This window comes from Bos grunniens, chromosome 3 (genome assembly GCF_055505025.1).
Source record: "Bos grunniens cultivar Pamir isolate PY7600 chromosome 3, Bosgru_T2T1.0, whole genome shotgun sequence".
Classification (NCBI taxonomy): Eukaryota; Metazoa; Chordata; class Mammalia; order Artiodactyla; family Bovidae; genus Bos; species Bos grunniens.
Window position 1 is genome coordinate 91,580,054 of NC_141167.1, and position 17,961 is coordinate 91,598,014.

General features: G+C 37.1%; 1 protein-coding gene across 10 annotated transcripts in view; it reads left to right on the forward strand.

The window, feature by feature from the left end:
* Nucleotides 1-17,961, forward strand: part of MAGI3 (membrane associated guanylate kinase, WW and PDZ domain containing 3) — a 292,911-nt gene that overhangs the window by 163,444 nt on the left and 111,506 nt on the right. For all 10 annotated transcript variants that reach the window (XM_086391923.1, XM_086391925.1, XM_086391926.1 and 7 more), the window contains one exon: nucleotides 14,447-14,563. Coding sequence is in view for 5 of the 10 variants with exons in the window: in XM_086391922.1 (XP_086248048.1) it covers nucleotides 14,447-14,563 (117 nt within the window). In the remaining 5 variants the exon portion in view is untranslated. The remainder of the gene's footprint in view (nucleotides 1-14,446; nucleotides 14,564-17,961) is intronic.

The window sequence follows — 17,961 nt, forward strand, 5'->3', positions numbered from 1 at the left end:
CTGTCTCACTGCCATCTCAAATAACATGACATGTTATCATACTGATTTCCTGCCTCAATTCTCAAAATCTGTTTCTTCCCCTTTCTATTTCTTTTCTTTAAATGGAACTTAAATTTCCTGGTTTTTCAAGTTAGAAGTCTGATGTGATCTTTACTGTTGTCTCTTTCCCCCTGAATCTTCTTATCAAATATATTGCTAAGGCTAATAGATTCTATTTATAATATCATGAATATCCAGATAGGAGAAGGTCCTGTAGTTAAGTTTATGCTGTCCCACAGTTGTTTTAAAAAGACACTTAAAAAAACACATACTGTTTTGATTAGGCAGTCTGAATGTAAGCTTTTAGGGATATAATCAGATTTCTACCTCTAAAATTTAATTAACATATATTTAAAATGAAATTTAGAAATACTGTTTTCCCACTATTTCATGTAAAAATTTTGTTCAAATTCTTCAACTTACATCTTTAGTATTTTGTCAACACTGGAATGAGTCACCTAACAACTTCTAGTTCACTTCCTCCTCTCTTCCATCTAAGCTGCTTGAGACATTGTAGTTTTTAAATCTGTATGTAATGCTGTCCCTGCCACAAGTACAATTCAAGCAAAATGTTGGCGTATGTTCGTGATCTCATAACCTAAGTATGGACTGAATTGCTTTTTTCAAAAAGTGATCACCAGGGAGCTCCCTGGTGGTCCAGTGGTTAAGTTTCCACACTTTCACTGTCAAAGGCACAGGTTCAATACCTCGTGGGGAAACTAAGAGCCTACAAGCTGTGTGGCATGACCAGAAAAAGGCACCCCACTCCAGTACTCTTGCCTGGAAAATCCCATGGACGGAGGAGCCTGGTGGGCTGCAGTCCATGGGGTCGCTAGGAGTCAGACATGACTGAGCGACTTCACTTTGACTTTTCACTTTCATGCATTGGAGTAGGAAATGGCAAACCACTCCAGTGTTCTTGCCTGGAGAATCCCATGGACAGAAGAGCCTGGTGGGCTGCTGTCTATGGGGTCGCACAGAGTCAGACATGACTGAAGCGACTTAGCAGCAGCACTACCTTTAAAACAAACGAGTAAAACCTGGTCATTGAAAGATTGCTTAACAATGACATTGTCACATGCAGTTGTGAAGTAATCTCCCAAGAAAAAATACTGAATCTTCTCACTTTATTTGCTCCCCCCTACCCCCGTCCCTAACCCCTAGCAATTGTGTTAGATTATCTCTTAAACTGTTTTGTTGGTTCAGGCTAACATGTTTTCTTCAGACAGTACCTTGTATTTTTCAAAATAAAATAACATAGATCATTCTGTAATTTGAGACTTTGTAAGGCTCAAATATCAGATGACAACCTCTTCTAGAAGGATAGTGTTTGGTATTGAAAAATTTTACATATATATGGGCATGTACTGCTGCTGCTGCTGCTAAGTCGCTTCAGTCGTGTCCGACTCTGTGCGACCCCTATAGACAGTAGCCCACCAGGGTCCCCCATCCCTGGGATTCTCCAGGCAGAAACACTGGAGTGGGCTGCCATTTCCTTCTCCAATGCATGAAAGTGAAAAGTGAAAGTGAAGTCACTCAGTTGTGTCCGACTCTTCGTGACCCCATGGGCATGCACAGTGAACCTCAAATCCATCTACTTTTCCACTACGAATACTGACCTGGACAATGGCCCTCACATTTTAACTGCATGCCTCATAGCTATTCTTGGCTCCCTCCTCTGTTTATTCTATACACAGAGAAGTTACCTTTTCACAATGTCAGTCTGTTAATGCTTTTTATTGACTACTGTTCCTGTTTACCTGGATAACCCTTACTGTTTCCATTAGCATATGAACTCTCCAGCTTGATGTGGAAACATTTACCCTCTATTAATACTTAGTAATTCTGATATCCTGGGGGTAGGGAGTTAGTGCCAGGGATAGCTACATTTTGGGAGTTTTGTCTCTATTTCTCTCTGAATGCTTGTATCTCCTGCTTCTAGGGATTGGGAACAGCAGTTCATATACCCTTATTTTACAGATAAATATATACATTCAATGTATCAACATTTTGTACTGAAAAGAGTGTTCAAAATGTGCTGAGTTTAAAAGCTAGGGTGTTATGTGTCAGCTTCTGGCATTTTTTCAGTGTGATCCAAAATGTTTTATAGTCTTTGGAGTTGGTATTTCAGTGGACAAAGGGTAATTTTTTCCTTCTATTTTTTATTATTTCTCTTTGTTTTGTTCTGTATTAGAGAGCCTTTTATAAAAATGATTTATGTTGTCACATTGCCCAGACAACTCCCTTTCAATTCTTAGACTTAAAGTCAGGACTATCAATCTGATCAGGCCATTTAATACCTTTGATTGTGGTTTTTACTATGTAGTTTCATTGTATTCAATAATTGATATTGTAATTTATAGAAATTCCCATTGCCTTTTGAAACAGATTCTTTTCTTGCTGTTGGTTTAGTTTAGGGGTACAAATACCCTCCTTCCCTTACTTCCTCCCTTCCCATCCTTCCTCCTTCACCTCCCCACCCTACCCCCCCTCCCTTTTTTTTTTGGTGTTCTTTTCTTTGTTCAGTTCAATCACTCAGTTGTATCTGACTCTTTGCAACCTCGTGGACTGCAGCGCACCAGGCTTCCCTGTCCGTCACCAACTCCCGGAGCTTACTCAGACTCAGGTCCATTGAGTTGGTGATGCCATCCAACCATCTCATCCTCTGTCATCCCCTTCTCCTCCTGCCTTCAGTCTTTCCCAGCATCAGGGTCTTTTCCAGTGAGTCAGCTGTTCACATCAGGTGACCAAAGTATTGGAGTTTCAGCTTTCTCCTTCCAATGAATATTCAGGATTGATTTCCTTTAGGATTTCTTTTTTTAAGACCCTTTAAAAGGGAAATGGGAGACTAGAGATCTTCTGACAGTATCATTTATGTTGACATTTTCTGAAAGGTCCTCATCTTTCAGCCTTATAGTTGAAGTGAGTTGGAGGGAGAGGAGGAATTTGGGGAAGGGGATATACATAGAAATGGTCATTTATTTCTAAAATTTAAATTCTGACATTTTTTGAAAGGATAATTTAAAAAGTCCTTCTAAGTATGTTCCTGATTTAAACATAAAGATTAGAAATGAAAATGGGAAATAGATTATTTTGTAATGAATGTTGACTCCAGAGTTCAGATCACTTTTGATGTTTAATATAGTTTTTAGGACCTTTAAATTATCTACTTTAGAAAATTTCTAAGGATTAGTATAAATCTATGTTTTTAAAAGCTGTCAGACAAATAGAAGCTATTAAATTCCTTCTTTAATAGTGGTTAATTCTATCAGCCTACTGCCTGAACCTGGAGGTTGAGATTGTTTACATAATGATGCATCTTAAAATACAATCTGAGTTCTCTAATAGTCATTTTTTTTTCCCAATTAGACTTCTAATCAAGCACATCTGTATTCCTTTTCAGCTGTCTTTTTATTAGCTGTTATAATGAACATCAATAACAAATCTTCTACCTCAAGTCCTGGACATTCTGCTGAAGCATATAACTTTGATTTGCAAAGACCACTGAACCCAGTTATTTCTGTTTTCAGGAAAATGACAGGGCACAATAGATGGCTTTGTACCCTCTTGTCAAAAGGATGAAGCATTAATACTATGATTCAGATATTGGTGTGCCATCCAGGCACTGGTTATCTGGCATTATGACAGGTTTGCTAATGATTCCTGATGTGAGTGCCAGAAAGAAAAAAATTGTGAATAGCCTCAGGATAGCACTTGAGAAATACTGTTTTTCTTCAAGTACTAAATCTACATGATCCCATCAAATAAAAGCTTTGAAAAGAAAAAGACCCTCTTTTGATAATTTCTTATTTTTTCTACTCCTTTCTGCTAGAAAGGTTCACCTTACTGTGCTCTTCCTGATACATGACTTTTAAAGGGACAATTTCGTAATTTTGTTATGTTTTTTCCAGAATGTGATTTTCATTTTATTTTTAAAATAGAGATTTTAGTATTGTATAGCTTATCAGTTGAGCATTTTAGTTAAAAGTAAATGGTTGGAATTTAACCTTACTATGGGGAAAATACTATCAATACTTATTAAAAATAAAGAACTAAAGGAAAACCTACACAAGTAGTATCAGCTTTTACGTAGAACTTTTCAAGTTTTTTGTCATACTGCTCTACTAGGTCAGGCTTTTTTTTCCACAAATGACCTTTGAAGGGCACAGATTTTTGAAAGTATGGTTTCTAGTTTTTAAAAGTTTTTCTCATCGTAGTAGTAGATTTTCATTGTAGAAAATTTGAAAATTCAGAACTATGAAGATAAAAGTTTTAAAAAATCACCCAATAAATATACCTGCAATGATATTTAAGTGTTGCTAACTGTTTAATAAGTATGAGTTTATGTATGACCCTTACCTTTTAAAAAATTGCATATTCTCAGATATGTTACAATTTGGGGGGGTCACACTGAATGTTCTGTTTTGTGCCCTGCTTTTTTCATTTAAAATACCTTATGAGCACTTGACCACATTGTTATAATCAAGACATTACTTTTAATAGTGCTGCTTAATGAAAGGATTTTTGTGAGGATTACAGTAGAAATGTTTTTCTCGGATGAATTCCATTTAAAACTCTTATCAGTATAGCAATCACATTATCAAGTGTCTTTTTGGTTGGCTAACCAACAGGGTCCTATTATATAGGACAGGGAACTCTGCTCAATGTTATGTGGCAGCCTGGATGGGAGGGGAATTTAGGGGAGAATGGATACACGTGTATGTATGGCTGAGTCCCTCAGCTGTCTACCTGAAACTATCACAGCATTGTTAATCGGCCATACTCCCAATACAAAATGAAAGGTTTAATTTTCAAAAAGTATCATTTTGGAGTGTTTAAAGAATGTTTACTCAGTGCTGTGCTAGGTGTCTTGGAGGACAGATACATAAATGAACGAAGCATAGTTCCTGGCTTCACACAAGCTTAAGACCCAGCGAGGGAGGCCACCATGTACCCCAGTGTTTGTAGCAGGAACCAGCAGGGAGGAGAGGTGAAACAAGAGCTCCTTAATGTGGACCTCAGGGTTCTGAGTGTTGGCTTCAAAGAGTAGGTGAACAGATGGTCAATGCGCAGGCCTTTTGCTCTAACCGTATTTATATGTCCACAACTCTGTGGGGCTCCAGGTGGAGTAGATACAAAACTGAAACCAGTAGGGGAAAGAGTTGGGTGTGGAGGTTAGAAGGGTAGGACAAGATGCCTCAGAAGTAAGGAGAAATACAGACACAACAGAATTTTCTTCTGGGCCACCAACTTTTTATTTATAACTCAGATCCCTGGCCATGCATCAGAATTTTTTTAGAGAAATGATTGTTATTTGGAAATACATTCTACACAGAAAGACTTGGTTTAATTAAGCAAAAAATTTAAGCAAAAACCCTAAAAAAAATCTTTTTTCAGAAAAGTATGCTGCTGCTGTTGCTGCTAAGTCGCTTCAGTCGTGTCCGACTCTGTGCAACCCCATAGACGGCAGCCTACCAGGCTCCCCCATCCCTGGGATTCTCCAGGCAAGAACACTGGAGTGGGTTGCCATTTCCTTCTCCAATGCATGAAAGTGAAAAGTGAAAGTGAAGTCGCTCAGTCATGTCCGACTCTTCGCGACCCCATGGACTGCAGCCTAGCAGGCTCCTCCATCCATGGGATTTTCTAGGCAAAAGTACTGGAGTGGGGTGCCATCGTCTTACAGCATTATAATTGGTTTTATTTATACATAATGTGAATACAATGAAGCAATTTCAATGCTGTATAATGTTGAAATCTACGTGTAGTAAATAGTGTTCGACTTTTGGGCTTCCCTGGTGGCTCAGGTGGTGAAGTATCCACCTGCAATGCAGGAGACCTGGATTCGATCCCTGGGTTGGGAAGATCCCCTGGAGGAGGGCATGGCAGCCCATGCCGGTATTCTTGCCTGGAGAATCCCCATGGACAGAGGAGCTAGGGATGAGTATATTTAGTTTGGTGTAGTTCAGGGTAGTTCAGGGATTTTTCAGATATATAGACCACCTAAACCAAAGAGTTCTTTCTTTAGCTGTGCTCCCAGTTCTTCTGATGATAAATGCATTAAAATAATAATCAAGGGAGGGAGGAAAGGCAGGAAAGAAAGGGAGGCAGAAAAGAAAACTTTTCTAGGGTGGGCAAGGACCAAGTGTGCAGCGGCAAACTTGACGTTAAACTGGCAGTGATGTAGGACCCAGGGCAGTAGATGAACTCTGACCAATGTGTTTATGAGGACTGCTTCCAGGAACCAGTGGAGAATGGACATTCCCATTTTAATGTGTACTCCTGCCCTAGCTTGTAATACAGACAAAGAATGTGACCTCCAGCAGGCAAAGACAAAACTGTATCTTCTCATTTACATGTAGAATGTAATAGTGATAGAAACAGAAACTCATATTCTCATAGAAATAGCAGAATGGTGGTTTTCAGGGGCTGGATATAGGGAAAATGGGGAGATGTTGGTGAAAGGGTACAAACATACAGCCCTAAGGTGGCTAAGTTCTGGGGTTTTAATGTACAGCGTGATGACCATAATACCAGATTATATGTGTCAAAGTTGTTGTCTTAAATATTATCACTGTACATTCATTAAATGGTAAGTATGTGAAAAAGTGGGGTTGCAAACTAACCTTGTTGTGGTACTTGTCTAGCAATATATACATGCATCAGGTTTCCCAGGTCGTGCTAGTGGTAAAGAACCCGCCTGCCAATGCAGGAGATGTAAGAGACATGGGTTCTATCCCTGGGTTGGAAAGATCCCCTGGAGGAGGTCATGGCAACCCACTCCAGTATTCTCACCTGGAGAATCCCATGGACAGAGGAGCCTGGCGAGCTACGGTCCATAGGGTTGAAAAGAGTCGGACATGATTGAAGCGATTTAGTGCCCATATACGTGTATCAGATGGTCACATGTATACCTTAAACTTACATATATGTCAGTAATATCTTAAAAGGCTGAGGAAAAAAAGAATGTGCCTTCTGTGAGTGGGAGACTTTCCCTAACTACTGAGGTGGAATCTCAGTAGTTGATCTCTTCAGTCTGTATTTTTTCATACTGTAACTCAAAAGGGTACTGAAAACTGGCCAGTTTTAAACACTGAAGTGGCTCAGGAGACTCCAGAAGATCTAGTGCTTTTCAAATTTGGGACAGAATAAGAATTTAGTTATACAAATTATTTAAAAAATGCATTAGGTTCCACTTGCCTGTAATGAGAGTGGCATACTTAAACAGTTATATTGGTAAGGATCATCCAGGTTTATAACTTTGAATATGCTTTTACAGATAAAAGAATAGAAATAACAAGGTGGCATTTGGACACAAGTATGAAATATAGATGTGGCCAGTAAGAATATATCTGCAAGTTGTTCACTGATAACAATTATGAAGGGCCTAGGTGTCATACCTGAGTTAGTTGAAGTTCTTTTAAGTTGTTGTTACAAGGTTCTGCTCAACCCGCTGGCCCTTGGAACTCTTGTCTCAGCTTGTGTGAACGCTCCCTCGCTTTCTAAGAACCAGCTATACTGGATTTCTCTCAGTTCCTGTCAGCACTGTGTTCTTTCCCACCTCAAGTAAACGCCTTCACATGTACCGCTCACTCTACCAACACCCCCCTCCTCCTTTTAAATTTGGTTGTCTCCTATTTATCCTTCAGTTTTCAGCTCCAGTGCAGTTCCTCAGTGGCGTCTTTGGAGATTCCCTAGACTTAGGATCTAGGCTGTAGATTCCTACAGTGGCTCAGTCATAATGCTCTCACGTCTGAATTTCTTTCTCCGTGTTCATCATGCCTGTGAGACTTTTAGTTCCTTCGGGTGCACTCTCATTCACTGCCTTACCCCTAAGAGCTTCAGGAAATCTCAGGGCTCAGTAAATCTTTTTTTTTTTTTTTTACACAATAAATGTGACTTTTAGGAAAAGTGAGCTCTTATTAAAGATGGTCTTCTAAGCTTGTATTCTTATACCTTTATACAAGAGAAAAAATTCAGCGAAAGATAGGAAGGTAGGTGGATGAATGGAAAAAAGGGGAGAGAGAGAGGTATTCTAGCACAGTGCTTATTGTTCAGATTCTAGAGCCAGATTAACTGGGTTCAGATCCCAGGTCTGCTACTTCCAGTGATATAACCTTGGCCAAGTCACTTCTCTATACCTCAGCTCCTACCTATAAAATAGTAATAATAATAATATCTACCTTAAAATTTTCCTGAGGCGTAAGTGAAAACATATAGCATATATGTGAAAGTGAAAGTCACTCAATCATATCCAGTTCTTTGTGACCCATGGTCTATACAGTCCATGGAATTCTCCAGGCCAGAATACTGAAGTGGATAGCCGTTCCCTTCTCCAGGGGATCTTCCCAACCCAGGGATTGAACCCAGGTCTCCTGCATTGCAGGTGGATTCTTTACCAGCTGAGCCACCAGGGAAGCATATATGTACAATATAGTAATTATCATTATAAAATAGCAGTCCTAGTCATCATTGTTCTCTATTTCTTTTTCTTTTCATTCTTATATTTTACATTCAGAAAAAGGGTTTGGGTTTTTTCCCCTACCTCTAGACTTGCTATCCCTGGTGGAGCTAGAAGACAGTAGACTTTTTAAAATTTAGCCTCATTTTGTGTTTTAGGATAGCTAGATAGCATTTTAGGAACACATTTAAACACATTAACAAAGAAAATAATTTGAGGAATTGGCATTAAAAACTATCATTAAAACTTACTTTTAAAGACATGGAGCTTGCTGTATCAATGAAGAATTTACTTTAGCATTTTGAGAGAGTCCAAATAAAGTTAATTTCATTATTTAAGAAACATAGTTTGAAATAAAGTTTTGTATAGACTATTGAATACTCTGTCAGTTGAGTATTCTAAAATATCATGTATTCGATGATGGAGAGCGTGAAATAAACAATAAAAAATACAAAATTAAGCTGATTCACACATTCTATGTGCTTGATCCTGGGATTAAATCTGTAAAACCATGGCTTTGCCCCTAAGATAGTAGACAAACTTCTGTGTTTAATAACCATATAAGATATTTTAAAATAAGTTTTGTGCTATAGAAGGTGTTTTATTATGAAATGTATAGATACTGATTGCCTAGAGAAGATTACAGTTTCACAAACAAGTGGACTGCAGTTTGGCTTATTTTGTCTTAGAAAATGCCTGACTTTAACCAAGGAGCCAGTTTGGAATTAAGCTTATATGTATCTTTTTCATTGATTTCATAGAGCTTAGGAGGTAGAGGAAGCAGTGAAATGCTTTGCTCTTGAGTCTGGGTCTAATGGGAAATGACTAGTGAGTACCATCATTTGTGTTGAGCTAGTTAGATTGAACTGTTTGGAGAATTTCACCAGGCTATCTTACAGTCATCATAGTTAAGAAGAAGAGTGGGACATGGTTATGCCTGTACTTTGCCTCTGAGGAAAACAGATTTTTTTTTTTTTTTTTAAGTTTATGGCATCTATAGGTGTGATTCTAAGACTAGAAATTTCTAAAAGATAAGTTATGTGATGAAATTCTTATAGGTACAAAGAATGTTCTGAGCAGCTCAAGATTTTTAAAAGATGTATATGATTAATAATTGGATGGAACACATAATCACATTTGTAGAGTGCTAAGTAGACCAAGAAACATTGAAGAATTTCCTGAATTGCCAAAGCTCAAAAGGAGTTTAGATACTTTGGAGAGCTCAAAGAGCTTTTAAGTTTGTGTTTGGAGCAAGAGCGATGAGAAGGAACAGGTAGGCTTACTGTGTGAAGAGGTTATTGGTAGTTCTTTATAGGCAGAAATCAGTTCTATGTCATTCTACTTTGTGTCTGTAATCTTGAACTAGAAGAATTACTTTTCCAACAGTAAAAGATAAACAACTTCAAGTGAGGAAAACTAAATTTTAAAAAGATGAAGGGATCATGAGCATATCATTCACTTTACATGAAACTAAATTTTCAAGACATAGTTGAGTTGTCCTCCCAGGAGTTAAAGGGACTCTCAGATGTGATCTCAGGGTAATTGTCAGTATTCTTTATGAAACCATGAATGTGGGAAGTACCAAGAGACTGAGGCAAGACAAATGTTCCAGTTTCCAAAAAGGCGTAGATTGTGAAAATGCAAGTCCACTTTCCTGACTTTAAGCTCTGACAACATTTGAAGAGATTGTAAACAATACAATTAATAAAATATTGGAAGCGTTTAGAAAAGAATGGGATGATGTCCATGAATCAACTCAAATGTATAAGAAAAAGGCATGCCAAATTGACCTCATTTTTTTCTTCTTTTCAATTGTATAATTACTACTGGATTAGACAATAGTAAAGACTTCTCATATCTTGACTTTGGCAAGTGATTGACAAAGTCTCCTAGACAATCTTTATGGAAAAGACAGTAAGATGTTGGCAGTTGAATTGGTTTACAGCTGCTTGCATGGCTCATGCCAGCATGCAGCAGTGTTTACCTAAATAATAACCAGTGACTCTCTACACTGATTCCTTAAAGAGTGAAGAAAGTGAAAGTGAAAGTCACTCAGTTGTGTCTGGACTGTTTGTGAGCCCGTGGACTGATACAGTCCATGGAATTCTCCAGGCCAAAATACTGGAGTGGGTAGCCTTTCCCTTCTCCAGGTGATCTTCCCAACCCAGGGAACAAACCCAGATCTCCTGCATTGTGGGCATATTCTTAACTAGCTGAGCCACAAGGGAAGAAGCCCAAGAATACTGGAGTGAGTAGCCTATCCCTTCTCCAGCAGATCTTCCCAACCCAGGAATTGAACTGGGGTCTCCTGCATTGCAGGCAGATTCTTTACCAACTGAACTATCAGGGAAGCCCCCTTAAAGAGTAATGGTAATGAATATTAATTGGCATAGATTCAGAAAGTATGAATTTGAGTCATGAGTTCTTTTGATTATGGATTTATTCATGTGATTGAGAGTTGAGTTATAGACTTTTCCTCTCCTAAGCTGTATTTTTAAGATTTATAGATCTGTTTTTAAGTTTCATATAAATCAATTTGACTTATAAGTCACTTAAAAGTCAAAGAATAGTCTTAGCGCTTTGAAGCAAAGGCTGAGTAAAAATGCAATTATGAACAGTCTTTTTTTCTCATTTGTTTAACGGCTGCATTAATCCCAAATAGATGTTTTTCATACTCTTGAAATGTCAAGTTTCTGTGAAACTTTCTTAAAAGGCAGAAGTTCATATATAATTCAGTAATATAGATAATCTCTCCATTGTCTCTCTGAGCTAATGTTTCTGTTGGCCTTCTGGTAATTCCATAGCCACCTGCCTATTTAGGATATTTGTACTTTAAAAAAAAAAAACAAAACAAATTTCCTGGAACTACATCAAAGAGGGAAGCGTAATATTCCATCCCCTTAACGAAAGTTTTTTTGGTTTCTTGAAATAAGGACATTCATGATGACTGCTATATCCAATATATTTTATTATTATTATTAATTTTAAAGAATGCCAATCTATATAATTTGTTAATCTTTTATCATTGACATTTTGTGATGTTTGTAATATTTTTTCCCAACATCAGAGAAATGTGATGACATCTTTGAATACTTTTCATACTTTAAATAAAATATCCCATTTATGAAATTGTACTTCACCCTTTTCTTTGCAGCTGTTCATCTCAGTGTTGCATCCAGAGTCCCTGTAGAAGTTGAGGGTGAAGACTAGGAAGCAGTTTCTACTCTGATAAATCTAGGTGTCATTCCTTAACTCTTTCTGCTTTACCGATTCTCTCAGTCTTAAGATCTTGTGGGCCCTTGAAACAGGAATTGAATTCATTTCCCCTGTTGAGAGCCCCTCATGCTGTAATTTGTGATCCATGATTTTTATTATGGCTTTGTCTTTAATTACATCTAATTCAATGGCTGTTGTTTTTATAGATTGGTAGATTAAAACTCAATGTGAGTTTTTAGCATTTTATAGTTATCTCTCTGAGTCATGCCATATTTTATAGTAAAGCTTCAAAAACTTTTTTAAACCTTGAATTTAAAAAGTGTTTACTCAGATTGTGTTTTTTAATAAAATAGGCATTATCCTTTATCTAGATTATATCTATTTTTGAAAATATGTTGGATAGCAGGTTTTGAAGTCTATATAATTTATTTTAGGTTGAAAAAACTGATTCGTTCTCTGTCTAGTCAAAACCCTAGCCGAACCTCCACAAACATCACTAAACACTTTCAAGCACTTATGTAACAATCCACCAAGGCTTTTGTATAGTTATTATTACAATGCGATCAAAACACTTTTTACCTAGTTTTCAAAATATTTAATAAACTTGTAATTGGGTATGGTTTTGTTCAATAAGCAATGTGACTGTACAGTACTGATTATGAATTGGGTTTTTCTTCTACCCAACAATGAATAAGTACTGTAATAAAAAAAATGAAATAATATGAATCCATCTAAATTGGACTTTGGTTGGTGGGGCCACTAAATGTCCTGACAAAAGCAGCCTCAGCCCACAGATTGTTCAGTGTTATCCTTGTAAATATCCTTCAGGTTTTCTTCTTTGATCACAAGGTTTCCCTCTTCCTCAGTGTCTATTTTTGACAATGCAAAACAGGGACTTCTTGGTTTGTGTTTATTAGTTTAGAACATGAATGTTATCTCCAAACTTTAGAAGCACTCTGATTTCCTGCTTATTTTAGTACTCTCTCATACAGGTTATGCTTATTTATTTATGTGAGAAAAGAGAGGATTCGAAATGCTATGTTATGAAATAACAGTTGAAAGAATGAACCAATCTGTAGTAACCTTTTAAATTATTTAATTTGGCCGTAACTATATTGTTTGAAGTAAAGCGTATATTTTAATCAACCAGTCATTTCTTATTCAGTAACATAATCTGTTTTGTTTTAGCATTGCTCTTTTTGAGTTACTGAAATCTTATCTAATGAAAGTGTTTGTATTGCTTGGATAATCATTTTAAGTTCAACCATTATTACAAATACACTGCTACCAGATTTCTGCAGCTCCCTATTTTTCTGCTTATATTTTTTTGATACCCCTAATATTCCTCTTTTTAATCTCCCGTTTTCGCCACAAATAAGGAAGAAACCTTTCATTCTTACTCATTTACGTGGCATCTAGGAGTCAAACAGATGGACAGAGAATGCCTGTTCCATCTAGTGATAGGCAGAAGGTTCTGAATAGGACCCATTTGGCCTATTAGAGATGAGAAAGATGGACTTGTGGGCAGAACATAGTTTGAGAGGGGGAAGGGTGGGTGAGTTTGGGTCCGAGATGGTCAGAGCTGGAACATGTAGGGCTTGCTAGGCCCTGTTTAGAAGTCTGAATTATATTCTAAGAGTAGCAAGAAGTTATTAGGTGGTTCTAAACAGAGTATCGATTATCTGACTTATGTTTTAAAATCTCATTCTGGCTTCTTTGGGAATGGTGGAAGCAGGAAGGAACCAAAAATGGGTGCAGGGGAATGAATTAGAAGGCTTTTGCAGAATTCCAGGTGAGAAATCATGGTGGATTAGTTTAGGGTGAGAGCAATGGAAATAGAAGTAGGCAGTTATGCGATATGTGTTGAAGGGAGAACTGACAAAAACTGCTAATTAATTGCATTGAGGGATAGAAGTAAAAAGAAGAAATTGAGGCTGACTTCTAGGTTTGGGGCTTGTTCTGTTGGGTGGTGGTTCTTGTTCAGTGGACTGCAGCACGCCAGGCTTCCCTGTCCCTCACCATCTCCCAGCGTTTGCCCTAGTTCATGTCCATTGAATCAGTGATGCCATCCAGCCATCTCATCCTCTGTCGCCCTCCCCTCCTCCTTTTTTTTTTTTTTCCTCCTCCTGCCTTCAATCTTTCCCAGCGTCACAGTCTTTTCCAGTTAATCAGCTGTTTGCTTGAGGTGGCCAAGGTATTGGAGCTTCAGTTTCAGCAGCATTGTGGTAATTTTCTAAGACAGAGGACATGATTTTCTAAGATTAGAGGAGAGAAATGTAATGGAACAGGATAGAATTAAGAGTTCTGTTTTGGTCATCTGAAATTTATTTATCTGCAATATAGATGAAGGAGTTTGATGCATTTGGAGTCTGGTGGAGTCAGGTCAGGAATAGAGATGTGATAAGAATTTGAAACTTACCTGTTTATCGATTGTACTTAAAGTCATGGGATTGAATGAAATAACTTTGGATATTTGTCGTACTCTCTGACCCATACCTCCTCCCTCTCTTGCCATGTAAAATTGTACCCACATTGTATATAACAGGTGTGTATTTTAATTACAGTACCTATAATAGTTTGGTATAGTTATGTTATTTTGAATAAAATACTCTGATTTCTTTTATCCTGTTTATGGCTAAATGGTTTAAGGGTAATCATTAACTAGCATTGATATTTAACTGGAAACCTAACAATTATTTACTTTGTCTTATTTTTTTGTTGTTGTTGTTGTAGGGAAAGTCATTAATAAAGATTTGCGACATTATCTGAGTCTTCAGTTTCAGAAAGGATCAATTGACCATAAACTGCAGCAAGTGATCAGAGATAATCTCTACTTGAGAACCATTCCATGTAAGTATAAGATAGAATCAAAGAAATGTGGCCAAGATATCTTTATTTAATCAAATATCTAGAAATAATTCTCTCGAGAATCTCATATGAAACTGTGAAGATTAAGTTGGGGCACTGGAATGAAACAAAAATTGGATAAAGAGAAAATTTTTCAGAGGACTTTCAAGGGTTTGGTTTTTAAAAATAGAAGAACTAGCAGATTCTATATTGTGACTTTTAAAAAAATTCATTAGACTTTAAGAATTTAATGATATAAATATACATGTTGCTAACTAGATTTTTTCCCTATAAATCAATTTCTAAAACCTATACAGTTCAGACTTTTTGCTCTCCATGCTTGTATGCTGAGAACAAACATTTTATATTAATTATTAGGATATTACTGATTTTAAAATCTGCCCTTTCCCCAAAGGAAAACAGGAGGAAGCGTGCAGTGCCTGCCGCCTTTGAATTTTCACCTAGATGTTGGTGTATTGATTCCAGTTTTAATAGTTTTCATAGGAGCTGATTGTTGTTGTGATTGTGTTTTTGGCTTTTTTTTTTTTAAGCACATAATAAATCATAAACTTGGTTTAATTACTGTAGGTCTGGGGAAGAAGAAAAGCAGTAAATAAAAGGGCCTAAAAGGACATCTGATTTGTTTTACTTCTCAGTATATTTGTAACTCCTTGTGGATACTAGCTTTTACACCATCTCTGGAATTCTTTATATCTTTATCTTGTTATTTAATCTTACACAATGTCCAGTTCATCACCAAGCCTTCCTAATTATGCTTCTGAAATACCTATCTCTCTGCACTATCATAGACCCTCCCTCTTTCTTACTTAGACTTTAAACAACAACAACAAAAATTTGCCATTATGTAGTTGCAAAGAACTAAGTAAAACTGACTTAAAAATCTTGATTCTAGCATTATACTAGTTGGTTCACTTGGGCAGATTATTTAAACTTCCTAAGGTTTCAGAATCTCCATGTATAAAATATGAAATCATAAGGCTCGCTTCATATAGCTACTAGAATTAAAGCGAGAGTATAATTGTAAACCACTTGATCTGAAGTAGGTACTCAGCAGTGTTTGTCCCCTTGCCCCATTCTAACTGTATCCCCTGCCTCCCATGTCCCCTCAGTCTAGTCCATCTTTAAAGTATACATCTGATTTTTTTTGTTTTTTAAGCTTTAATTTCAAACTTTAATCATTTTTCTGGTTAAAGTTAACACTATTATATTATGAGGTTTATAAGATATACAGAAGTATATAAAATGAAATTATCTGCAGACACAAGTAACAGAGAAACAAACAACTATAGTGACTCATACCTAGGGCACATCTGATTCTTGCATATCTGTAGTTTATCCTTCAGAGGGTCCTATTGACTACATGTTAGTCTAGACATGTTAAAAAGTCTAGACTTTTTAACATGGTATAAAACTTTTTGTTTTAAACTATGACCCCTTATCTATGCTATCCTCCTATAAATCTACCTTATCAGATTTCAGAATTGCAAGTCCTGCCTTGTTTGCATTTGCCTGATAAATCTTTTTATTCTTTTATCTTTCTGAATCTCACTCTGCTTCCCTGGTGGCTCAGATGGTAAAGAATCTGCCAAAAAGAATAAATCTTCCTATTCTTTCATCTTTCTGAATCTGTGTTTTATAAATAGTGTTGAACTTTGTACCCAGTGTGAAACTTTTTATTTATTGACTTGATCAATGCCTTTCATCTCAGCTTTGTCATGTTTTTGTATTTTGTAGCCAGTGTGAAACTTTATATTTATTGATGTGATGCCTTTAGCCCCAGCTTTGTCATGTTTTCCTGTTTTACCTATACGCATGGGTGCGTGCTACGTCACTTTAGTTGTGTCCGACTCTTTGTGACCCCATGGAGTGTAGACTGCCAGGCTCCTCTGTCCATGGGATTCTCCAGGCATGAATACTGGAGTGGGTTGCCATGCCGTCTTCTAGGGGAGCTTCCTGATCCAGGGGTCTCTTGCTTGGCAGGCAGGTTCTTTACCACTAGCATCACCTCGGGATCCCCATTTTACCTATATACAAGTCGTATACAAAAAAGCCTTTCACTGTGTAATCTATTTTGTTTGATCTCTCTTTTTAGGGAGAGTTATATCTTTATTCTAATGGCTACCTTTATATAGTACTCTGTTCCTCCTCCCTTTTATTTGGTCCTACTATGAGTAATACTAAAATTATATAATCATTTCTTCTTCATCCTTCCTTCTCCCTCTCCCATCATCTGACCTGAGGGAATCTTTTATTCTCACAAATATAAGGTAATCAGCAAGTTTACTCTCCTTTGCATATTCTTTCTGCATCCTCCCTGTTTTTTGATCCTGGATCTATATCTATATTGGTAATGCAAGCAACCATTATGTACTGCACTCTCCCCTTTATAATCATTTTTTCTCCATTCTATGCTTGCTGCTGCTGCTGCTAAGTCACTTCAGTCGTGCCCGACTCTGTGCGACCCCATAGATACATATTTAACCAAACTACCAACCCTATGTTGCCGTTTCTTCAATAATTCTGGTTGTCTGAAGCTTGTTCTCTACCAGATTTCCATGAAGGGTTCACAGAATCATTATATCAATTGTCTATGATCTTTATACTTTGAAAGTTTGTGTGGATGGATATGAGATTTTTGGCTCATAACTTCTAGCCCTGTCTTAATTATCTAATTGTCTTTTGGCATAAAGCATTGCTCTTAAATAAAAAATATCTGAACACAATCTGAGCTTTATTCCCTTATAAGTAACTGGGTATTTTGCCCACATGGAGTTTCTCAGGGTACCGTTTTTAGTTTCGTAGTTCTAGAGCTTCCTTTTTCCTTGTTAAAGCAAGTTAATAAAAATATGTACTTGTACTTTCTGCTGCCCTCTGCCACTTTTACTTGAATCTTCTTTTTAACTTACATTTATTGTCCTAGTTTTGCAGTTTCTCCCCAGCATGAGGTTTTGCCCTAGAAAGGAGCTCTAGTTTATTTGTTTTAATTCATAAGTTCCAAACGGCTATAGTCATTTCAGATCCTAATAGGAACTTCTGACTTACAAATTGAACTGTATTAAAAAACCCTTCCAAGAACCTAGAAGCTCTTATGCATCAGTAGCAGTTAGCAAATTGAATGGTCACATCTGGTCTTTAAATGTGATTCTTTACTAAAAGATACCAGATCTTTCTGGAGAAAATTCTGATTCCTAGCCTAGAGTAAGGAAAGTGCAAGGTGAGGTTGGAGTGTCCAGTTGTACTGGAAAGTATGTTTAAAAAATTTGGGGAACATATCAGAGGAACATTTAGGAGAAAAGCCACTTAGTAGGGGTGCCCACTGACAAAACCTGAGACAATTTAAACAATGAAATTAATGAGAGAGACTTCTACTGTTGTCAGAC